Raw genomic sequence first — 24,622 nt, 5'->3', positions numbered from 1 at the left:
AGGTTAGTGTCAGAGACAAAGATTTTAGGATAAAATATCATTCAAGTGACATCTTCCTATATATTCAGTTTAGATCAAAATTACAAGAGTTTCCATATTGCCCATCATGTCTTTACTGTCAGTACTAATTTCTAGTCCCAAAATCAGTTCAGGTTCCACATTGTGCTATTGCAGCCCCCTTATTCATATCTGAATACTTAAACTGATTCAGAAATAGCTGCTCCAGCTCTTGGCAGCATCTGATATAAAGACTGCTATTCAACCTTCATCTTACTCCCCAAGTCACCAAGGAGAAGGTGTGTTTGTGACCCATTCCCCTCAAGACCAGGTTTCACTCTGGTGCCCAGGCCGTATGGATGGTGATGAGGGTGCCACAGGGATCAGTCATGCAGGAGTGCCTGAGGGAGGTCACATGAACCAACTGCCTCTTGGAGACTGGGAAGCCAGGGCATTTCCAACTTTGGACTGCAGTGGGCTGCAAACACAAGTACCTGGTCAATCTTGACATGTTAACATATTCCTGTAATGTCTCTCTCATTACTTGTGTGCATGTTTCCTTTTTGGGGAAAGGAGCAGGTTTTTTTCCTTTTTCAGATGTAGCTTGAAATTTTTGGTCCCATAGGTGTTGAAAGTAAGGTAGGTTACAACTTAAACCAATAAAAAACAGTTAGAAGTTGTTTTATTTCACTCTGTTCCCTTCCTAACTTTATTCTGACCCTCCCTTTGGGGTCATTTATTTCTCACGTTAGTTAGTCGCTCTTCCCGTTTGGGGATTTAGTAGTTTTAGTGAAACATTTAAAGGAGAAGACCAAGCAAACTCTCTCCTTATTTGGCTAAGAATGTAAAAACAACCTAATACTTGGGGCAAAAGTAGGGGGTATCCTCAGGAGACTTTTCAAGCTCCTAGTTTTGTTTGAACTTTTCAGGGGAGACTGTTTAAATATCATGAAAAGATTTTTGTGTTTGGTTGGTTTTTTGTTTGTTTTTTTTTTTAGAATAATCTCAAGATATAGATTTTACCTAGAGGAATGGATGTATGAGACTAACACAGTGATGGGCTATTTTCTTTGCTCTGTGATCCTTTCCTTTCCTTTCCTTTCCTTTCCTTTCCTTTCCTTTCCTTTCCTTTCCTTTCCTTTCCTTTCCTTTCCTTTCCTTTCCTTTCCTTTCCTTTCCTTTCCTTTCCTTTCCTTTCCTTTCCTTTCCTTTTTCTCATTGTCCTTCTCACTTTCTTGTTTTCTCATATCAAAAGCTATGAACCAAATTTGCAAATTGACTTTTTTTTTTTTTCTTTTAGATGGCATGTGGCAGCACAGTTCTAAATTGAGATTTTTTTTCTTTGGATCTTAACATCCCCAAATAGATTTTCTACTCCCTTCATGTTTGTTTGTTTAAACTAGGTCTCTTGGTATTGAAGCAGCTCAGGACAACTTTCCATATACTGCCCTTCAGTTCCCACAAGAGTTAAATCCCAGGCTTTCAGCTAGATGAGTTGCCAGCTACTGAGTGATGCCATTTGAAGCTCAGCCTCAGATGATGAGCCTGGGACCCTTTATTTGGCATGCCTCAGACTTTTGGAGCAATGGGAGGACTGCACACTTCTTTTTGAGTCATGGTCAGAGTCACTGTTTGCTCCCCTTCTTACCAAAGGCAAATGGTTGGAGAAGGTGAACTTCAGCTTCTTCAAGGAAGTTCTTCAACAGCCTCAGGGAAATCTGAACAAACCATGGATGTATCTGGAAGAAGAGGATTCTTTCCATCCTCATCTCTGAATGCTGTCATGTGGGAATGACCTTAGTAAGTCGAGAACTTTTTCCTCTTTGTTTTACTCTCCAGAGAGAAAACTCCTTTCCTACAGTGATGCAAATGAAGAACTTGCTTGAATATTTTCATACTCTGTTGCTTTTTCATACTTGAGTATTTTAATTTTCTTTTCTTCCCTTTCCTATTTGTTTTAACTCTTGAAGTAGATAGTTTTTCCTCTCCTTTTTTTTTTTTTTTTTTTGTGAACCTTTACTGTACTTCCAGCAGCACACAGTTTGAGCACCTTTCCTCTGCAGTTTTTGCAGAGCACTGCTTTTGGGAGGCTTGTCACTCATTCTGTTCACTGCACTTACTGGTTGCATTCACTCTCCCCTACCACATCTCCAGCTATGTTTTTTGTTGCCTTCATCTGTCTCAGGTGGTAGCATGGTCAGCATACAGGTGAGATCACCATTAACGTTTTTGCACAGGTTTAAATGCCAGCAAGGCCTGAGGCTTCCCAGCTTGTTTACAGAATGCTCATTCTTAGACTGTGATATCCTTGTCTTAAGGAGCTGCTTTAAAACCAGGAAATGCAAGGCTCAGGAGAGAAAAACTATGACTGGGGTGAATGGCTCTCTTTAAATAATCATTGCTCCAGTGAAACTTCTTTACCTTGCATTTGATGTTCTTAACTACTTGACAGTACGGGTAAATTCTCATTATGGCACGTTAATGAAGAAGGTAATTTATATGGATGAACCAAGTCAGCCAGGTAAGCTTATTATCAACAGTTAGTCCCTGTTAACATCAGTAAATCAAAAGTGTCCTGAATATGACTGTGTATCATCACAGGGCAGCTGGGAAGTTAACAGGGAATGGGGTATGAAATATTTGTATGAAAATCAGCAGAAATCAATGCTACCAACTCTCTGTTATGAGATAGAAGGAGACATACAAAAGGAGAAGTTACCCCATAACTCAGAAAAACAACAGTTAAACTATTATAACAATGGCAGGGAACCTGAACAAATTGTGGTGATGATGATGATGATGAACATGATGTGATGAACAACATCTCCTTGTGATGGGTTAGATTTATAATGTTTGCAAGATACCTGCAGTTATGTTAAGTGTTTAGAGTGTGTGAACATGTTTAAATTATGTTATGCTGTGATAAATGGCACATAAAGCAGGTAAGAAATTGCTCTCTCAAAACAGTGCCATTTTGCCTTCCCTCCACCTCTGTACTTGGAGGAAAATACAATGCTGAATAATTACAAATTATTTTTACCTAATTAAATCCCTTTCTGTAAAACTGATGTTGGTATCAATGTTGTTTTTTAATCCAAAAAACCTATGAGCCAAGTTCACTTGAAATGCGTAAGTTTAGCTTAAAATTAATGCCATTAACTTCAATAGGAACTGAAGAGACCTCTCTGGGAACAACCTAGGGCTCTAACAAGAGCTACCAATGCCATTTGTCACGACTATATAATGAAACTGTGCAATGTGATGGGGACATTGCTTGTCCAAGAGCTCTTTATGAGAATATCTTTAGCTGTGGTTTAGCACTCACAGGCTGAGCCCCTTGGAGAAGGCAGCTCAGGATTTCTGCTAGCATGATGGGCTTAGTGATCTTTAACATTGCCAAGAGCAGTTCCAGCTGGGTTTTAGCTACAATCAGTATACCAAAGCTGGTGTGCCTTTTCTCAAGGCCTTCATGTATGACCAGAAATTGAGGGTCCACAAAACAGAAGGAAACGGGGGAGGGGAGGAGCACACAATGCTCACAGTATATTTTTATACATATTTACAGAAGGAAGAGCTGTGCTATCCAAACTTGAGCTTTCCCCATGGATGAGTCAAACATAACGTTTCATCCCAGCGAAGGCACAGAGAACATCTCAATGCACAGAAACATTTCTACACAGGAAAGGGTCTGGGAGATATTGACCCCACTTTGGGTAATTATGATCATCTCCTTCCTGGGTTTTTGTGAAAATGGAATTGTCCTCTGGTGCCTCTGCTTCCAGATCAAAAGAAACCCATTCACTGCGTACATCACACACTTGTCCATTGCTGATATCTCCTTACTGCTCTGTACGTTTATTCTGTCAATTGAGTACATTGCTGGTTTTGGATTTGCATATGGTTTTTACTATTATGTAACCACCACACTATCTATTGTCTTCCTTCTTGGCTACAATACTGGCCTCTATCTCCTGACAGCCATCAGTATTGAGAGGTGTCTGTCTATTGTTTACCCCATCTGGTACCGATGCCACCGGTCACAGCACCAATCGGCCATTGTGTGTGCGGTCCTGTGGACTCTGTCTTTTTTCATGACAGTAGCCGAATATTTAACATGCAAAGATGATTCAACCAAGGAACAATTTGACGACGGCAACCATTGCCAAGCACTGCTCATCTTCACATGGATCCTGACTTTCTTGATCTTCATTCCTCTAATGATTCTGTCCAGCCTGATCTTGGTTATCAGGATTCGCCGTAACTCCCTAAGACCTCATTCGTCAAAGCTCTACATCATCATTGTGGCCACAGTCATTGTCTTCCTCATCTTTGCCATGCCTATGAGGCTGTTGTATCTTCTGAATTACCACCACTGGTCCTCTTTGCTCAGCCAGCAGAACCACGTCACCATTGTTCTCTCCACCGTTAACAGTAGCATCAACCCCCTGGTTTACTTCTTTGTAGGAAGCAGCAAGAAGAAGAGGTTCAAGGAGAGCCTCAAAGTGGTTCTTAGCAGAGCTCTCACTGATGGCTTGCGGCCAAGAAGCCAGGAAGTTGGCATGAGTTTGGATATAGCCGAAACAATATTCTAAAGCTTAGGGGAGAAACTCTAGGGGCAAATAATTGGACGTGGAATGTTTAATAAGCCACTGCAAAACTAAAAGTATTTTCCATAGAATGTAAAAAGCAAAGGTGAAATGGTATTGTTATCTTTAGTGGTTGAGCAATGGAAAAACATGGACTAGAATAAAGATAACTTTTATTTGTTTTATTTTTTAATTTGTATTTTCTTAATTATTCAAACACGTGCTACATCTTGATGTGACTATACCAATCAAAGATACCACAGTGAAAAACAGATAGGCCAGCAGAGAATATAAAAAAAGGACACAGAAATATGTTATAAATAGTGTGACATTTATAAAAGCACCGACCACCCATAAATGCTATTGAAGTCATCAGGGCCTGTGTGCGTTCGCATTTTTAAAAGTCAAATCCACTAAACACAGGAGTCACGTTACATACTGGGATTTAATTTCAACTGTTTCCAGCTCGTTTAAGTGCGCAAAAGAGCTGCTCCCTGGGGGAAACAGAGGAAGAAATCCGTGTATGGTGGTAAGTCTCCATACATGGCCAAGCACATAGGTGTAACTTTGATCTAGCAAGTATTTGTAACTTTGATCTAGCAACATTTAAGTATATGTTAAATGGCCTACTTCATCTGTTGTTAAACTTCAGAATTTGTTTTCAAAGTATATGTTGCATAATTTCACATGTCTCTGGGTCCTTGGATAATTTGGTACTTGACAAATAGGAGTATCTGGCAACACAGGGATGTTGCCAACTCACAGAGGGCTTTCGCCCTAATTATGAAAGGTGGGGCAGGCTTATCCCCAAAAATGTCAGCATTCCTGTAGGTTTAGATATTCAAGGAGTCTATGAGAAAGTCAGTCCCAACATCTGCTGTCCCAGCCACATAATTAGTATTTATCTCTTCTTTGGAGAACATATATCCCCTGTGTGGCCTCCCTGTTTTATAACAACCAGTTTTGGAAAAACAGAAAAAAGAAAGGTGCCTTACACAATGAATTACTGGACCTACACACCAGCCACGTTTTTCCAGCTGCCTGCCTCCCTCTGTTGTATGCCAAGGTACTGAGGCTGGTATTTTGTGGAGTTTAATTCCCAGGGTCACTTGCCCAACTATAGCCAAGCTGCAGAGTGCAGAGGGCAATAGGAGAGATTTGATGGGGCCAGATGAGCTTTATCACACAGAACATGGCAGATTTTGTCAGAGAGAGCAGCATGGCACTTTCAAAGAGACACACATTTGCTTCTGGCCCCCATGGACCTCCAAATTCAGCAGAAACTGAGACCTGCCCCCAAAGCAAAAGCAGCATCTTCAGCTTCCCGCCAAGTTTCCATTGGCACACTTAATAGCTAACAGGGGAAAGAAAAATACAACCCACCCCTCCTTTGTTGAAAGATTGCCAGTCCTGGAATAAGGAAGATTGTAGGTTTAGACAGAGGATTGGATGGGAATTCAAGTAGAAAAGAGATCTCAGAAGGATAAATGTTCTTTCTACACGTGCCCCTTCCTCCTTACATTAAAGCATTGCAATGTGTCATTATAGAAGACTTGGGAGAAGGAAGAGGTTACTCCTAGATCTTCCTGAGTCCCTCACCCATCAAAACCTTTGTCTATGACAGCCCCTCCCCCTGTCCCAGTTTTTGTCATTGAAACTCCAGTCCCAGGCTTGTCACCTCTACTGGTTCAGGCAGTAGATGAGTGGAGTCTGCTTCTCTCCTAGGGCAGAGATCTCCTGTGCTGCTGGAGTGACACAACAGCTCAGCTGCTCCTCATTGTTGATGGGAGTGCAGGAGAGGGCAAGGAGGTCTGTGGACACCTTGTGAGGGAGGGCCAGGGGAAAAATGAGCGCGATGTCCACGTACATGTGTCACGTGTATCCCCCTGCTGAGGGCTGGGGGACGTTAGGGAAATTCGTCAACACTGATGAATGCCATAAACTTAAATACTAGGGTAGATCTATCCCCCACCAAAAAAACCCCAGATTTTCTTTTAAAGCTGTTCCCTACCCTTACCTCAAAACCCTTTACAATAATCACACAGAGAACCAGAGAGAGGGGCAACATTGCAGGAAGCATCTTCAACACATGCTTGTGCTGTAACCACACATGCAACCCAGTTCTCTCAGAGTGATTCAGGTGAGGTGAGGCACATGATTTACAGTGCTTAAACATATCCACATTATTACAACAGGCTTGGGTTAAGGATCACCATGCATGCAGCCAGGGCAGTAGATCTGAAGAGGCAATAATGTGCAGCAGGGCAATCGGGATGCTTGTGAGCTGAATAGGTTCTCTAGGACTTTTAGCTTCTTACCCCATTTCACCTGGCCATGTCTCCAAATGTTTCAGATTTTGGACAACGGGCCATAGATCAGTTCAGAGAGCAACAAAAATTAGCACTGAGCATGAGATGAACACCCAGAAGGACAAAAAAGAATTAACATCTAACATCTAACAGTTGAAAAATTATTAATATTTCCCAGTAGATAGATAAAAATAACTTAGGGATGGTCTTTCTTCTTTATCATAGCACCTGGTGACTGTTCTCCGTGCAGACAGGCTGCAGTACAAGGGGAACTAATAAGCACATGATTCCATGATTAAAAAAAACCAAAACCCAAGACATGGAAAATGTGACAATTTGTTGCACAACAAGGATGTGATTCCCCACAAGCTTGCATCTTTAAAAATTATTTGCAACTGTGGGAGAGACTGAAATACCACTGTGCAGATCAGATGGTTTAAGCACTCTTTAGTGGTGCAGAACAGGAAAGGTTGTCTTGTGGGTCAAGTACTATCTATGGAGTTTAGCAATGTGCGTTCTATTTTAATGCTGTATTGGCAGCATCTAATTTTTCTGTGCCACTCTTTCCTACCTATAAAATGAGAGTTGTATTACTTTGCCTCCAGTGTTGTGCTTTCACATTTGCACTACAGGCACTTCAGAACAGCCACTATCTCTTGGCTATCTCTTGTAATGTCTGGGGCAATGAGGATGTAATTTTGCTGTGCTGCCAAGACAAGGAGTTATTCGGGAAAGTAACGCCCAGTACAGAGCTTGCTTTGAATGTTGTGGGCTGTAAAAATGTGACTAGAAATACAAGGAGAGAAGTCACTTCCCTAGACACAGAAGAGTTTTTGCTCTTGTAGCTACTCCCTGGGTGGAGAGGATGATATGGGGCAGGCTGCTGTTTCAGGCCCAAAATGCTGTGATGGGTTACGCAGGAGCTTTCCTCTATAACTCACAGACTTTGTGAGTTATGGACTTTGTGTACAGTCCTTGTGACAGCAAGGGCAGAGAGGTGAGGAACACAATATTGGCCAGTTTACTTCTAGCCTGGAGCATACCCTGGGAAATCCTCTAAGGGAAGCTGAAATGCTTCCCAGTTGTACTGGTTCCTGCAAACTACAAACCTCCCTTTCCCAGCATGAGAACAATCCACAAGCCCACAGCATTCCCTGGTAAAATGCCTCAGGTCACTTTGTAGAATGAGGGTAAGAGAGACAGTTCCTTTGCATAGTCCTACCAAAAAAAAAAAAAATCTATCCCTAGACAGATTGTCTGGCTCCCCTCAGAGAGACTCCTTCTCAAGCCCTCCTGCTGTGCCAGTCTCAGGGAGAGCACAATCCACACGCTGGGTTTTATGAGCAGATGTTGCAGTGATGGTACTGGCCAGGAGAAGATACTCTCAGATGGTACCAGGTCAAGGGAAAGCAGAAAGTCAGTGTGAGCTTGTGTGTAGCTCACATCATACAATGCTGCCTGCCATTTGTGTGCCTGCTGCTTCTCTTCCCAACTCCATGCAGAAATAATTCATTAAAATCCATTCACAGGATTTCTAGCTACGCATCCAACTGGAAAGCCAGTTTGCTTTCTATTTGGTTGCCCAGGCACTTGTGTGATGTCCACATGGAATTATTTTCTTTTCCAGTTGACTCACACAAGTCTAAAAGATCCACAGCATCAGGATCCACATTCAAACAAAAGTATTATAGGTGCAAAACTTTGAATTCAAATTAGAGGTACTGAGATAGCCTGCATGATTCTAATACTTCTTCCTTGCATGTAACATTCCATTTTTAATTATATTATTGCAACCTATTTTTTTCTTCAAACTGGACTCTTGCCTCATTAAATACACAAGATTAGACTTGCTGCTGGTTTATTAAGTATTTCCAGAGACCTTGCTTCAGTTGTTTCAGAGTTTTGAAGGGTAGAAAAGGGGAGGGAGTGGCTGTGGCTGTATCCATCTGGCCCCAAATCCTGTCTCCCACAGTGTTCACAAGCAGATGCCTACAGAGGAGAAGGAACAGAACAAACCTATATCATTCTCCTTTCTCATCCTCTCCAAGCCTTCAACAGTTATCAGCTCAGAAACACTTTGGTCTAGAAATCTTTACACTTGGTAACTTTCAATGGACTTCTCTTCAACAAAAACATCTGACCTCCATGGAAGCCATATGAGTTTTCTATGTCTTCAACACTTTCACAGAAGTATTTAATGGTTATTCTGAAGGATTGTCTTCAGGAATAGGAGAACAAAATTCTTACTTGGTTTCCATCATTCTAACACCGCTAAGCAAGATGCAATACAAAACAACTAATTTTTTTCTCTTAGAGCACACATTTTTTTTTCCTCTGGACACAAAGCATCTCTGGAATTGGAGTAACTTTTAATTATTCATTTCTCCTGTTTAGAATTTGCTTTATAAAAATATGGCTCTAGAGAAGTGACATTATAGCAAATAGATAGCAATTAGAAGGATAAAAGTTAACAGTGTTTTGAGGTAAAGAATAAATTAAAATATTCATAGAATATTTTAACTGAATTCTCAGTATTTTTAGGTATAGTGTTCAAAGAGATGTAAAACTCAACAGCTACGTCCAGGAGATGGAGTGAACACCATGGTATCACTGTTCTGTCTTAGAACAAAAACTCTATTTGCTTAATGCATTAGAGGAGGGTGCTTTATGTTTCATGTTGTCTTTGGTCTATCTGGATTTATTTTTTAACTCAAAGAGTGATATATGTATTTCAGATATAACTTTTTTATATTATTTATAGGAAAAAAGTTCTCTTTGTTACAATCAAGTATTTCAGATGACCACATATGCTAAGCTCAATGACTATACTCAATTATATACTACAGCAAAATGTAATCATTTTGTGAAAAATAAATATATACAACCAATAATTTTTGTTTTGGCTAATTTTTGATTTTTCTTTTCTTTCCCTGGGCTTGGCCTGGAATAGACCTGTCCTTAGCCAGGGGACAGGCTGAGCCTGTCAGACCAGTGTCTGAACAGTAAACAACATCTCTATTGCTAAGAGACCTCAGCCTGGCTGAGGGCCTCTGTAAACATAGCTCTGCTCAATAACTATATTCTTTATTTTATCACCTCTCTTTTTCTTCATTTATCTGTTAGCATATATAGCATTTCAGTACAACACTGGCCTCTGTTTCTTAGCAGCATTCAGAGTGGAAAAATGTTTCTCAGTACTTTTCTGTGTCTGGATTTGATGTCACCTTCCAAAGCACCACTCAGCCACTGCATGTGCCATCCTGTGGGTTCTCCCTTGTTTAATCCCTGTGGCAGGAGACTTCAAGCCTACAACAGCACAGCTATTTTAACTCCTTGGGCAGACACGGTGTGATAAATGCCCTGCATCTCTCAGCTTTCTATTCACCCTGAGTTTCCTACTGTGTACCCTGCTCGCACTTCCCTCCAGTTTCATCATTCACATAAGGCTTGTAAAATTCTGCAGAGATTTGATGCCTCCTGTCCTGTCTGCTCAGAGTCACTGCAGCCATCACGTTCTTCTCTTGGCCATGCTCATGACATCATGTCCCTCCTCTAGCACTGGGATAACAAAACACTGCCCAAAGGACTCAACAAGATTTCAGAATCACGGCCCATCATCAAACAGTGTCAGTCTCCTCATTATTGCTTTGTGTGGAGCAACAAGAAAGAAAAGACACAGAAAATCCCTCCAACTAATTTTATTGAAGGCTTCAAAGATGGATTACTGCTAGCTCATCAGAAAGCTCCAACACCTGTTTCAGAGATCAGGCTCTGAGGCTCAAGCACACATTAGAACATTGAGAAGGTAAAAGTTAAGACAAATAATATACAGAGAAAACTATTTTCTCTCTTGTGTGTCTCATCCCTTCTATTTTGCATGAGAACACACATGGCATTTCCTAATATTACTTTAATTCACCTGCTAAGGCAATAACTGTCTGATAATATCAGTATTTATTACTAGCAATTTTTCCACTACGGTGTTTATTCACTTCAGTAAGGGTGAACCAAGAGATTTTCTTCCCCACTGTAACATCTATCATATCTTTAAATGTCATATCAGTACATGAAAAAATGCCACAAAACTCTTGACAGTTGTCAACTCAAGACAGTTGTCATTCCATGTCTATCTGATGCATATTTCTTAGCACATTCACTATCATATTTGTACACTTTCTGTTCATTTTCTGTTCATTTACTCTGGCTCTGACTGAAAAAAGGCAATGAAAATCTGGATTACTTCACGGATTCAGATGGCAATATTACAGATGCAAAACTGTGCAGTATGGAAATCTCCTTCTTGTCTTGTGATCCACATGTGCAACCAGTTTTTATGATCTACAGTGAATCTCTAATTGAACTATTTATTCAATACTGTAATGGCTTACCTGGGCCTTCATGTGCACACTGATACTTATTTTTCTCTACCCTATCTCCTTCAGCAACTTGTGAATATAAAACATCCAGGGCAATCTGGTACCTATTATTAAAAAAACCAGATTGTTACTTTTTTTCTAAGTAAGTTAATATCTACACACTTTCTTCTACTTCAGATATCTTAAAATGTTTTACAGACAAATGTAATGGAAAAAAATGCATGCCTAGACAAAGTTTAATAATACTGGCCTAAATCTATTTATGAATGTGGCTATAAAAACAAATATATATTCATGGACAGAATATACAAATGAATAATCAGAATATATCAATAAATTCTAGCAAGGCAGGGTGATAGAATAATCACCTGAATAAAGTATACCACATATTTTAGTCCTCCACAAATATCACATTATGCAAAAAATTTATTGCTCAGTTCTTTTCCCCTGAGAGGACTAGGATGAAAGAAAATGTAGGTTGAGCCTTGATGCTTTAAACAAAACGAAATTGTTAATTTCTCTGCTGTGTATGAAGTTTGTTATTTTTAAAGTGTGATGCTGAAAATAGCATTTTGATTTCAGTGCCCTTTGGCTATATGGGAAAGAAGAATTTCTTTTTCTTTGTAATTTCCCATTACAAAGAACCAGGAAAAATACAGCAAACAAAAAATTTATCAGCTATCTTGTAACAATCAAAAGGAACAGATGACAACATATTTCCTCACATAATACTACTGAATTAGGTGAAATAACTACTGAACTAGAAAAAAGAAATGTTGCCTACTGTGTTTCAATAAAAACAAAACATGATGAAGCAGTAAGACTTCTAGATGATTCATTTTTTCACTTCAGCTCCGCACGAGATACCTGCAGGTTTTTGCCATTGTAAAAAAGTGGTCTTTACATATCTTGTACCAGCTTGCACTTCTTCCAGCCAAGGATCCACAGCTGTTTCCAGCTCTAGGCATCACTCTGGGTTAGTGCTGTGGTTTGGACCAACTTGGTTTGCCAGCTGGCAACCAAGCCCCATGAGCCCCCCTCTCTTTCAGGAGAGAACTGAAAGGGTAAAAGTGAGAAAATTTGTAGGCTGAGATAAAGACAATTTAATAGGGAAAGCATAAGTCATGCCATAAGCAAAGTGAACAAGGCATTCATTCACTGCTGCCCACAGGCAGGCAGGTGCTCAGCCATCCCCAGGAAAGCTGGGCTTCATCTTGTACAACAGTGACTAGGGAAGACAAACACTGTCACCCCAAACATCCCCCCTTCCTCCTTCTTCCCCCAGCTCCACATCATGAGCATGATGCTGTGTGGTGTGAGATACTCCTGTAGTCACTTGGGCTTGGCTGTCCCGGCTGTGTCCCCTCCCAGCCCCCTGTACACCCCCAGCCCTCTCAGTGGTGGTGGGGGGGTGAGAGGCAGAAAAGACCTTGATGCTGTGTGAGCCCTGCTCAGCACTAACCAAAACATCTCTATATTATCAACACTAACCTTCTGAGCCACAGCACAAAACAGTGTTCTTTTCAGTGCAAACACCAAGTACAGCACGTAAGGACTTTCCCAACAAGGCAAAGACTTCACATAAAGTCAAAGTGCTCAGACAAAGCTGACGTTCTTTTACAGTATCATTGAACAGTACCATCTAGATTAGGAAATGTCATTAATTATCTCCCTAACTGCATTGGGAAGCCTAAACCTAAGTCTGCAAAACAAGGTCATCAGGGACTGTTTTCCTCAATTGTTATAAAGGAGGATAACTCATCACAACAAATCAGAAGGTAGCTCTTATCGAGAGCTTGCCTTTAAAAATGCTAAGGAGAGTAGACGTAGAACAGAAGGCAGGAGGCATTAGAAACAAGCAGCAAAAAGAATAAGGAGCACTTAGAAGTAATGGCAATGGGAGTAATATTAGAAGACTGAAGTATAGAATAGCAAGCAAGAGAACCGGGAAGAAAAAGAAACTACTCAGTGAGTGGCACATCTGTGCTTTCTGAAAACTGCGCATGGAAGAGCCTTATGAAGTTTCCACGAAGTATAAAAGTAATATACTTTTCCATGAAGTATAAAAGTAATTACTTCAACATAATGTAGCTTACAGACAGACAGAAAGAAACTGTCCAGACCTCACAGGAGAAGGAATTTCCCACAATAAAATGTGGGAATAACAGCTCTGGATGCTGAAAATCTATTTGTTCCTATTACTGAAAAAAAACCCAGAGATCAGATGTGAGTGTTAAAGGGAACTGAGACAGTAGCAGTAAAATTGAGCTGCGTCTCAGCCAGCCTGACCTGCACAGCTGATGGTGGCCACACAAAGCAAGACTGTGAGTCAGAAGAAAAAAAATGATGCGACATTTGACACCTGGCAAGATGAAAAGAAGAATCCTGGAGGACCTGTGTGTCCATCACTTATTCATGATACTGTGCCTACTGAAAACCATCCACAACATGGAAATTGCAGCAAGACTTTCAGGTGTACTGGGGTTTACGCCACATAATGCAGCCATATGCAGCCATATGCAGCCATCGTGCTGAACTTCTCCCGAGGGAGAGGAAAAGGTAAGATTAAGACAATTATATAATTTCAGAATATTTTAACACTCAGTCATGGTACATGGTTAGCTGAGATGCCAGTATGATTAAGCATGGGAGGTAAATATTTACTTTATTATTTATAAACCATACACAGAATGGCATATTCCTATGGGCTATTTGCAAAATATAGTTTAGGATACAAAAATGACTGATACATAGGTCCCGACAATTTCTATTGCATGAAGCTAGCTTTAAGCATGGCAGAATATCCATGAATCTTGAGAGAACTGCTGCATCCACCAGATAATAAAGGCTAAGAAAAATAGGTAGTAAATGGAAACAGTCACATGATTGGAACTTACTTGCAAACTTTTACTTCATTTTATTTTAAAGGTATTTGCACTTACATTGTGTATTTCAGTATTTCTGCACCCTTGCTGTGTTGCATCATTGGTTTATTGCTAGGTTTATGCTTATGTACTAGCATAGCAGATGAAAGAAGAATTTCTGGTCTGTTCCTTTTCATTTCCAACTAGGATTTTTCTTCCAGGTATTACAATTTCTTTCCTTCTTGCTAGATAGCTGTTCACATACTTTCCTCTGTATGCAAAGAAACTGCTCTGAAGTCTTGCGCAAATACAGAGGCCTAAGCGTTCATAGCAGTACAAAGAGTGAAGAAAGGCACTCTAAACTTCTTCATTCTTTTATCAGTAAACAACTTTGAGTTAGCTCCTACCAGATAACTGAAATTAACTGTTTCTGCACTGCCAGGCCCTGACTCTGCAATATTTGTATGTATTCTTAATGTTACAAGGTGAGATGTCACATTGCTTTCAGTGGAGTCACTCAGGTACTTAAACCTACACAAAGAAAATTTCAGGGATAAAGCCCTAGTTGCAGAAACCTGGGTAGCTAATAAGATCAGCAGCTACAGAATGTCTGCCTGCTCTGCTGTCTGCAGTGAACTTCCTGGCTGATACATTTTTAATTCAAATTGGTAAACAGAGACATGATTTCCACCAAGTCTTTTCTATTGGCACTGCTCTGTGTAAAGTGAGTGATGCCAGTCCTAACAGCAGAGCAGCAAAGTTTAAGAAACATAAGCCCAGAAATAACAGACCTGGTATTCTTTTTGTCAACTGCTTTTGTCTTTTTGAGCCTTCGAGTTGGTGTCATCAAGCTTCTCTTTAAACTATACAGGCTGGAGTCATAAAAGCAGACAACAGGGATTCTTGGGTAATCAGATTTGGAACTTTCAGGAACACACTGAAGGTTAAAACAAAAGACAAAGAACTGACAATAATCCATCATATTGTAGCAGAAAACTGTAGAGGACAATAGCATTTACTCAGTCCCTTTTACTAATTCTTTTTCTGCAGTTCCTCTGCCCCTCCTGGAGCTGCTGCTGGTGGTGTTTGTGCAGATATGCAGTGAGCCAAATACGTCAGGTGACAGGTTCAGCAGCAAACCTGCACAAAACACTCAGAATAGTATGTCAGCTTTCAGCCAGAGCAGCATCTTCAGGCAGCCGCCTGCCCTGCTGCAGAGCTAATGCTACCAGAGAGGTGGGCTGTACCTGAGAGAAAAGAGAGCAAAAGGAGATCACGGCAGCCTGGAACCGCGCTGAACTGCCTGAGAGGCAGATCTTCAATGCTGCCTCATTCTCATGGATGCTAGGGAATGGGGCAAAAAAAATATTTCAGTTTTAGGCCTTTTATGCTTTTTTTTTTTTTTTTTTTTTTTGCAAATTGCTTTTGGAAAGTATTCATAATTAGAGAACAGGATTTCTTCACACTAGACAGCTGTCTGTTTAATGAATGTAACTTTTTCTTTCTCTCTCCCACCCTTATGCCTCTTACCACTCTCAAAGGTGCTTTTCTTCTTAACTGCACTTTCATAAAAATTTACTGCTAATTAATTCCCTCTTTTGAATCTTTACGTTGCAGTCAAAATTTGCTAAATCCTGGAAATAATGATGCAAACTCCAGGCTGGATGGTTTTTCTGTGTAGGCCAGGAGGCAGTGGAGGTAGGACAGTGTGTGTTCCACTCCCTGCTGACAAGGCTGCTGCTGCCTTGTGCAAGCCTCCCCTCCTGCCCTCTGCTTGAAATGGGGGTAATTTCCACACCACACCAGCTTCCCTGCTGCAGGAAAAATTCTTGCAGCCAGACAACTAACCACTGTCATTGCCTCCTCAGCCTTCATCCCTAATGGGTTTTGTTTCCTGATCTCTCACAAGATTTCACTGTACATTTTGAATAACTTATTTACAACTCCACTTAATGCTTCCCAAGCATTATTTCTTTGACTCAACCACCAAGCCACGGAATCACAGAGTGGTTCAGGTCAGAAGGGACCACAGTGGGTCACCTCCCCGCTCAAGTAGGGTGGTCCCAGGGCACATGGCACAGGATTGTGTACAGGTGATTCCAGTGAGGGAACCTCCAGTGAGGGAGACTCCACAACCTCTCTGGGCAACCTGCTGCAGTGCGTGGCTGTGAAAAAACGCCAATCACTTAGTTTTAAAAATTTAAAAGTTTAACAGTAAAAAAAAAGGTTATAAAAGTAGCAATATAATTACAGTAATAAAAATCTGAACAATTGAGACTAGGACAATACGAGACAATAAGAACAAAGAGTTATGGACAGTCCGGGTGCCTTTTCTGGGCAAAATAAGCCCAAAAAAGGAACCACCTTAACAAAGGATTAACCCTTAAAAACAATTGCCTGTTGCATAGTCATACACATCATACATGGTGCATAAATTCCATTCAAACAAAGGATTCTGTCTGGTCAGTGTCAACTTCTTCCTCTAATTCTACCAACGTCTTCATGTCTGAGTGAGGTGGGAAGAAGTTCGTTTTCAGCTGATAATGGAGCAATAAATTATCTTTCTCTGAAAGATTTGGGTGTCCTGTGGCTGCCATCTGGTGCAAGTCCTTTCTTTAAAAAAAAGTATCTTGCATAGCATAGTTTGTATTATAACGTTATGTTATAACCTAAAACTATATTTAACACACTAGTTAACAAAATTAATACAGCATGACTTTTTAACATAACACACACAATATTCATTTTAACATTTGCGGAAAGCTAATCATAAAATACGCATTTTTCACAGCGGCTACCCGCACAGTAAAGAAGTTCTTGCTCATGTTCAGCGGGATCTTCCTGTGCATCAGTTCCTGCCCGCTGCCGCTTGTCCTATTGCTGGGCACCACCAGGAGAGCCTGGAAGCACCCTCATGGCACACCCCCTTAGGACACCTATGGACATTGACGAGGTCTCTTCTCCAGGCCCAGCTCCCTCAGCCTGTCCTTGTCAAGACTCGCTCCGGTCCCTTCATCTTTGCCGCTCTCCGCAGGACACGCTCCGGGACACCGCAACCCACTGGCAGCGCGCCCCGCGGGCCGAGCCCCTGCGCTCCTCAGCCGGCCGGACAGCAGCGCCGGAGGCAGGGGCGCCGGTGTCCCGGTGTGCCGGTATCCCGGTATCCCGGTATCCCGGTGTCACCGCACGGGCCGGGGTGAGGGGGGCGCGCATCACGTGAGCGCCGTGCCCGCGCATGGCGGCGGCCACATGACCGGGGCGGGGGGCGCGCGGCGGTCACATGACGCGGCGGCGGCGCCGCCTGACGTCCCGGGGCAGCCCGGCCCATGGCGCCCATGGCCTCGCTGCTGCTCGGCGCCCTCCTGGCGCTGCTCCCGCCCGCCGGGGCGGCCGCCGCCGCGCTCCCCGACTCCTACCAGGACCTGTGCAGGTGGGCGGCCGCTGGGACGCGGTGGGGCCGCTGGAGAGGGGCCGTACCGGGGGGTACGCTGAGCGGGGGGGGGTGTATCTTGGTGCCCGTGCCGTTCCTGCCCTCCGCGGGAGCGCGGGCACGGTCCCCTGGGCTACTGGACGCCCGTCCCGGGAAGGGTCAGGCCGGGGAGCTTTGGGGGAAGCGGCGGCCGCGTCCCCGGGCGTGAGGCCGAGGCTGGTCCATGGCGAAGGGAGCCCGGAGGGGCGGCTGAGGGGCCGCTGCCCTGCGGGACCTCTCTGCGTGGAACTCTGCATAGGCAGGAAATCTGCGGGTGAGAGGATGAGTAGACTTGCGCTGTGCAAGGCGCCTGTGGTCGGTCTAGTCTGAAAAACACGAAGTGTTGTCGGTTTGGAAGGGATGTCACTTGAGAGTTGGCTTCTCGCTAGGGATATCACCATGTGCCATTCGGTTATTTACAGGTGAGTTAAGAAAGCTTTGGGAAACTTAGCACGTGGAAATGTCACCGTGATTCATGTCTTGGCATTTTTCTGCTCCAGTTTCAGCCGCGAATTTAAAATAGCACCAATATCTTGCCAGTCTTAATTTCTTAATTATTTAGCCAGAATATGCAGGGTACATACAAGAGCACATTATTCCAACCGGTGTCACTGCTAAGGCACCAGTGTAGCAGGGTGAATGTAGCACTAAGGGCAGAGCTTGGATGCCTGGAGGGAATGGGCTCTCCACCTGGCAGAATCTGGGATATGATACTGTTAAATGAGGAAAAAAAAGGGGGGGGGGGTGGGGAAGTGGGTTGGTTTGCAAGAATAACCCATAAGGGTGGCACATTGGTTTTGTGGTTTTGTCAGATGACCACCCTAACTGCAGAATTGAGACAGAAATAAGAAACTATTGTGTAGCTTTTGGAGGGAATTTAGCTATTTTGATGAGTGATTTTTGGTGGTGGTGGGTTTTTTTTTTTTTTTGTTTGTTTGTTTTTTTTGTTTTGTTTGTTTTTGTTTTTTTCTTGCCTTTGTTGTGTGTCTGTGACTAGAGGAATATTTGAGAGTGCTATGGAGAGACATGCAGTCTCATTTTGGATGCAAATTACTTCAGCTGGTTTCATTTTGTTACTGCCAAGTGGAAATAATTTGCACGTAGATAGCACAATCAGCAGGTTTCCTTTTAAGATGGACTGCTTCAAAAACATGTATTTGCTGTTGTGCCATGGTGGGGAAGAAACTGCTTTGAAGGCTTTATGTCCAGTAATCCATGATGGGTAAAAGAAAAAATAAGAACTTGTGCTCTGGTGTGTGGGAAGCCCCCATGGAGTTCAGTGGTGAAGTTTCTTCTTGGGTACAATTGCCAAAAAACTATACCAAGTGTGGAATGATGCCGGCAATGCAAGCACACTACTGGTGGATTTCTCAGCCAAAAGTCACAATGTCGGTGTGCAGGACAAGTCCCTGACCAATCTATTTTTGTACTGGCTTAAAACAAGGTTTTTATTTTTATTTATTCTTAACAGCTGTTAAGAAAACAGCGTCCTGGGTCTTGTGTGCTGTAATAGGGCTGGTGAAACTGCAGCCGCTGTTGCGTCTGGTGTGTGTGTGTGTCAGAAGGTGGGCAAAGAAGGAAATTACTGGGGATTAGAAGAGGCACTGGCTCTCCTTTAAGTCAGAGTAGGAAAGCTGTTTTGCAGGGAGGAGGAAAGATGTCAAAACTGTTTTGCGCAAGAACTGCGGCATGAGGCTACTTAAACTTGAGTTGGAGCTTTTCATTGTTTGGTTTGTGTGCTGCTATGCTTGGATGGTCTCGGCAAAGAAGAAAAGCTTTCATTCTTGGAAACTTTGTCTAATGGCATGGCTTCAGTCACTGATTTTGTTATGCTTTCTCCTTTGTTCTTGTGTGCTCCGACAGCTGACTGTGGCTGTCATGTGACTTGCAATTGGAATTCTTTTTTATCTTCTGTGTAGAGGTTTCTCCAGGATTGCTGCAGTATGAGTACCTGGGAAAGAGTACAGGGAACTGGTTGGATATAGGAAGTTACTGGCCAGTTTGGTCTCTCCCAGTCTTAATTCTTCCTCTTATATCTTTCAAGTTATGATGCAGGAAAAATTCTGGTGTCAGAGTTTATTTTGTGACATGTTATTTAAGTCCATCTACTTCAAAAGAAATCTTGACAGTTTTGGTTCACCTTGTACATAACATTGCAAAAGTTGCTGTGTAATTTTTCTTTCTTTCTGGAAAAAAAAAGAAGCAGAATATGTTTTGAGTGTGATGGTAGAGCAATAAATACAAACTACCTCCTCTGTGGGCTGTTTTGCCTGAAAATCTGTGTTGGATAGAGGTGATTTAATGACTGATGATGTTTTTGCCCCCTTGCAAGGATAGGAACTGGTGCATAACTTCAATGATTTTTTGCTTGTGGATGTAAGGGAATCTCAAACTGCTGTACAACACAGGATTGCTATTACAGAGACTCCAAATTTTGGGGTTGTAAGTCAATTCTATTTTATGTTAAATGTGTAGTTTTTAATAACGCAACTCCTACAGCTGACTGTACCTACACTTCTGCTCATTCAAAACACTGTCTTTTCCGCCTTTGTTGTGAAACCACAGCTGTGCTCATCTGTGCTGCTTGAAAGCCCAAGCATGGCCTTGGTGAAGAAGCACGCACTGAGTACAGAGAGGTGACCTTTGGTTGCACTCATTCACCTCTATTAAGTGCTTTGACATATTTAAATGGGAGATGTCATAAATAAGATATTACTGGACTTATATACCGATGTGAATGGTTGTGTCACGTGCCTGGGAAGCTGCCACTGGAGTGCCTGAATGCGATTTCTCAGCACATGAGCCACCTCCTATAGCTCTTGCATACTTAAACTTCAGGTTGCTACCCCTTTTTGTAAGCATTCTGTGAAATGGTGTAGTAGATGTGGTTTAGCATGCAGCATGAAAGACCAAATGTCTTCTGGATGCAAAAAGCAGGAGAGCGTGTAGTGTAGCTGTGAGGCTGTCATGCATGATGCACACGCAAGAAAACTTGCCTGAAGATACGCAGTGTGCGTGGTAGCTGGAAAAGGGGACGGGTGAGCTGGAGCAGAATTATGCATGGGTAGGGATGCATTAAAAAGCTCTTGAGGCATAGTGATGACTGTACTTTCTGCCGTTCAAGCTCTCATTTTCTGTAAGGAGAGCTTGTCTTGACACAGAGATTTCTTTACTGTACACATTTGTGTGAAAAGGGAGTCAAATCTAATAGTGATTTCTGTGGCAAGTGAGCTGCAAGCTTCAAATTTACAGTGGCCATCCTGGAAATTGTTCCTGATCTTGTCTGCCCGAGATTGTGCTGGTTGAAACTGCTGGTAAAGAGCTTTGGGTACTCGTTTAATCTCTGCAGTGTTCTAATAGCTGAGAAGCATCTGGGCACAAAATCATGCGGCTGCATAATCACATGTGGATGTGCTTTCCAGCTCTGTGGTCGTGGGTTGCCTTGTCTCTGTGCCAGGTCGTCTGTATAACACCCCCTCAGCAAAAGGAGCTATTTCAGTGCATTCCCCCGAGAGGAAACACATGATTCTTTGCGACTGTGCTTTACAGCCGTTTGGAGCAGGGTGCGCTGTTCTTCCCAGCAGCCATCCCTTGGGTGACAGTTTGAGAGCCAAAAAGCTTGAACTATTGTTGGAGATTGGTGGCAGTAGTCTCTCTGGTGCTCTGCTGATTTGAAGTGGCTCCCTAGCGCTCAGGCCTCAAAGTGGTTCTGGTATTGGGATGCACTTGCCGTGACAGGAGTTACCCTTTGGCGCCTTGCTTGACTTCAGTGCCTCAGCTTCTCATCACAAAGTAAACTAGGCTTGCTTTTCCCTTTCTCATGTTATTTTTTCATATTGCTTCTTTGATTTGTTAAACAAAGCAGATTTGTTTGATGTTGCAGCTTGCCAAAAAGTAGATTAATTTTCTTTTTCATATGATTGCTTCAGTGTCTCAAGAATAATGCTAGGTAGCTGGAAAGGCTGTCCTGCTGGCAGGGTTATTCCCAATAATTCGTTTGGACCTTGCTTGCACAACTGCTTTTGACAGTGGTCTGAGCTGGCCCTGCCTCCTTCTGTGCCTCCTGCTGCTGGTGCATGGCCAGAAACCACCGTGAGCCAGAACTGGCCAGGCTCAGTCCCCCCTCCACACACATGCACATGCACCTGTTGTTTTTGCTGAGTTAATTTGGAGAGAGGACAGCCCCTGGGCCCAGTTTGTGTCAGGTGCTTGGGCCAGTAACACTGGCAGGAGACAGGAGAGCCTGCCCTGGGGGGATTGACGTGGGTGTATGTTTCATCCCTTAGTTGTGGGATAGTTCGCAGTTGGGTTTATCAGAAAACAAGTGTCATGTTGTGGTTTCAGCAAAAATAACTGTTGGACAGTTTTTTTAGGGCAGACAGCATGTTTGAGCCCTGACCTTGAACTGCTCCAGAAATGGCTGTTTGAATGGTTAAATCTGTGAAATGGCATCTTTACTGAGCCCCCTGGATCAGAGGATGCATCACACCCCATCCCACGATCGTGGCTGTTGCTTTTTGAAGGTGCTGATATAACAGCTCCCTAAACTAGCTCAACTGCATTGAAGCAGGGTAGCTTAAGCCCTTCAAACAAGATAACTTCGTCTGGCCCTGGCAAAGAGGTGATTACATCAGGCATCACCACTGGTGGAGGTGAGTCCTGAGCAGGCTGGAGGAAGCCAGTCCATGTGACTCACATGGTCAGGATGGGCAATGTGGTTGCCAACAGATTGTTTTCATTACGGATTGCAGTACAGAGGTCAGCTTGTATCTTACTGGAAAGTAGAGCACATGCAACTTCAAACTATTCCCAGGTACTGATTTAATGCCTGGAGTCTTACTCGTGTGAGAAATAATTCTTGCTTTTACTGTGAAAGTACTTTGCATCTCTCTGAGAACAGCTGCTTAGGGTACATCTGGGCTGCTGTTACTCACAATAAATAAATCCCACCTTGCTTCTCCCAGACATTAGAAAAAACCAGAAGTCTCTGTAACATCCGTGAAAGTAATACTACTCTGAAACTGCACTAGATTTTCACTTCTATGTTCCTCCAAAGTTGTGGTTTGGAACATGATTGAACATTGGATTTCATATTTCTTTTGTGAAGACTGTTTTGAAGGATTCCTCAACCTTCCCTGCCCAGGGGCCTGTTACAGGGCGAAGGGAAGGTCTGGCTTCAGTGGCTGCCTTGCTTCTGTTCTGTAAGCTGCACATCTTGTTTCTGTTTTGTTTCTGGCCTGTGGGTCAACTGACTTGAAGATGCTGATTTCCTCTCTTTCATAACATGGAATTGGAAAAGCAAAACCTTAATCTCAGAGTGATAATTCTGTTGTGTGAAGGACTTAAATTCTTGTTCCATTCACAAATAGATTTTAGCTTGCAAGGTCTCTATAAAAACCAACAGCACACTGAAGAACATCCCAGCTTGATCAAAAACGTTGTGCCTGATTATTATATATTACCTTTTTGTCATCTTCCAAAACCAGTCAAAAAAAAAAAAAAAAGAGTACTGGAGCCCTTCAGAAATTTTCAGTTCTCAATTCAAGAAGTGCTAACTTTCTGGAGCTTCATTGTGAAGAAATTTGATTTGGATTGAAATGCATTTTCTCCTGGATGTAAAACCAACTTTGCTTTTAATCTCTTGCTGTTTTTCAGAGCTCTTGAAGATAGTCAGGTTCTTCTAACTTCTTTTTTTTTTTTTTTGTGTGTGTGTGTTGAGAAGCTTTATGCCATTGCTGAACCTTGGTTATTCTTTACTGTAGCTAAATTCTCATCCTCCTCCTCCATTGATATTGCCTTTATCCACTTCAGAAATGCAACAGACTAGCCAGGAGAACTAATCAGTATGATTGTAAAAGGTTAGGTCTGTCTGCTTATGAGGAAAGAATAACGGCAAGTATTTGTCTAGGATTGAGACACAGTCCTTGAATACATACTTTTATTGATGTTTGGGGTATGACTCAATACCTAGCAAGTTATTTTTGACCCTTATATTAGGCTATAAAGCCTCAAATATACTATTATTCTAATGTATAAAGATTTTCTTTGTTTTTTCAGTTCACAGAGGACGCTCTTGTATTTGTTCCTAACTTGTTCCAGCCATCAGCAGTCTGAATTGAACAGTAGTTCTGCTATAGTACAGGGAATCCAAGAGCACTGTAGTCAGTAATTAAAATGGAGAAGTATGTGATATCTTACTGCTGGCTCTTTGATTAGATATGGGATGCACTGAGTTTGAGAGGAATTCTCAGAGGATTTAAAATTCAAAGTAAAGTAGCCGAGCTGTTGTCGCCCCTTTCTCATCCAAGACCTGGAGTTCAGAGCTGAACAGGCATGGTTTCTCCTCCTGGAGGGATCTGGAGCATGATAATGCTGAGTGGTGCAACACATATGACCTAGAGATTAAGGTAAACAAACCTGATGGGTGAAGCTTCTTATCAACTGAGATTTGTACATTAAGACAAAATGCTTCTGTGGGTCAGATGGGCGCACTAAATTTTGTTTGAGTTTTAAATAACAGGAATCCCTAATAAGTCACTGTGGCATCCTCAGTTTTCTGATGTGTTGATGAGTGTGGATTAATCCTACTGAAGTTTCCACTTGGAATAGAAAGGCAGCTGAGGAATGTGTTCTGTTGCACAAATCAAGTGTCCAGAAGATGCAGGCTGCTGCCAGTACCAGAAGAGGGATAGCTGAGCCAAGGTGACAGCAAACATTTATTGAGTTGTGCTTTTTAAACAGAGCTTGGCCAGAGCACCCCGATAGTAAGCCAGGCTGTCTAAAGAGCTGCTGGCTCTAAACTAGATGACCTGGGCCTACCTCAAAACTGAGCAGTGCTGTGTCATGCAACTGACCACATTTCACTGCAGTCATACTGCCTGCTGTGAGGGGAGGGAATCCTTGCTCTGCCTCTGAACTGTGCTGCATTTGATTTTTTTCTGTTGTTACTCAGATTTATTCCTTGTTGTATTTAACCTGAACTTCATGTTCCTTTTTCCACGTTTTAGACAGCTGGCTTTCT

The 24,622-nt window shown here is 42.4% G+C and overlaps 2 protein-coding genes across 2 annotated transcripts in view; both read left to right on the top strand.

Moving 5' to 3' along the window:
• Positions 1 to 3,599: 3,599 nt before the first annotated feature.
• MAS1 (MAS1 proto-oncogene, G protein-coupled receptor) lies at positions 3,600 to 4,589 on the top strand. Its single transcript, XM_038133274.1, has one exon. It carries the CDS (start codon positions 3,600 to 3,602, stop codon positions 4,587 to 4,589), a length of 990 nt encoding a protein of 329 aa, XP_037989202.1.
• Positions 4,590 to 17,404: 12,815 nt separating this feature from the next.
• IGF2R (insulin like growth factor 2 receptor) overlaps positions 17,405 to 24,622 on the top strand; it is a 57,028-nt gene continuing 49,810 nt past the window's right edge. Inside the window, exon 1 of the mRNA XM_038131362.1 lies at positions 17,405 to 17,562. Coding sequence (XP_037987290.1) covers positions 17,459 to 17,562 — 104 coding nt within the window. The 5' untranslated portion in view covers positions 17,405 to 17,458. The remainder of the gene's footprint in view (positions 17,563 to 24,622) is intronic.

Source organism: Motacilla alba, chromosome 3 (assembly GCF_015832195.1).
Source record: "Motacilla alba alba isolate MOTALB_02 chromosome 3, Motacilla_alba_V1.0_pri, whole genome shotgun sequence".
NCBI classification, from domain to species: domain Eukaryota; kingdom Metazoa; phylum Chordata; class Aves; order Passeriformes; family Motacillidae; genus Motacilla; species Motacilla alba.
Note: the sequence above shows the minus strand (reverse complement) of the source record. Positions and strands in the feature narration are given on the sequence as shown.

Bases quoted from the DNA above. Each gene is read 5' to 3' on its own strand.
- MAS1 (XM_038133274.1), top strand. From the start codon at position 3,600: ATGGATGAGTCAAACATAACGTTTCATCCCAGCGAAGGCACAGAGAAC.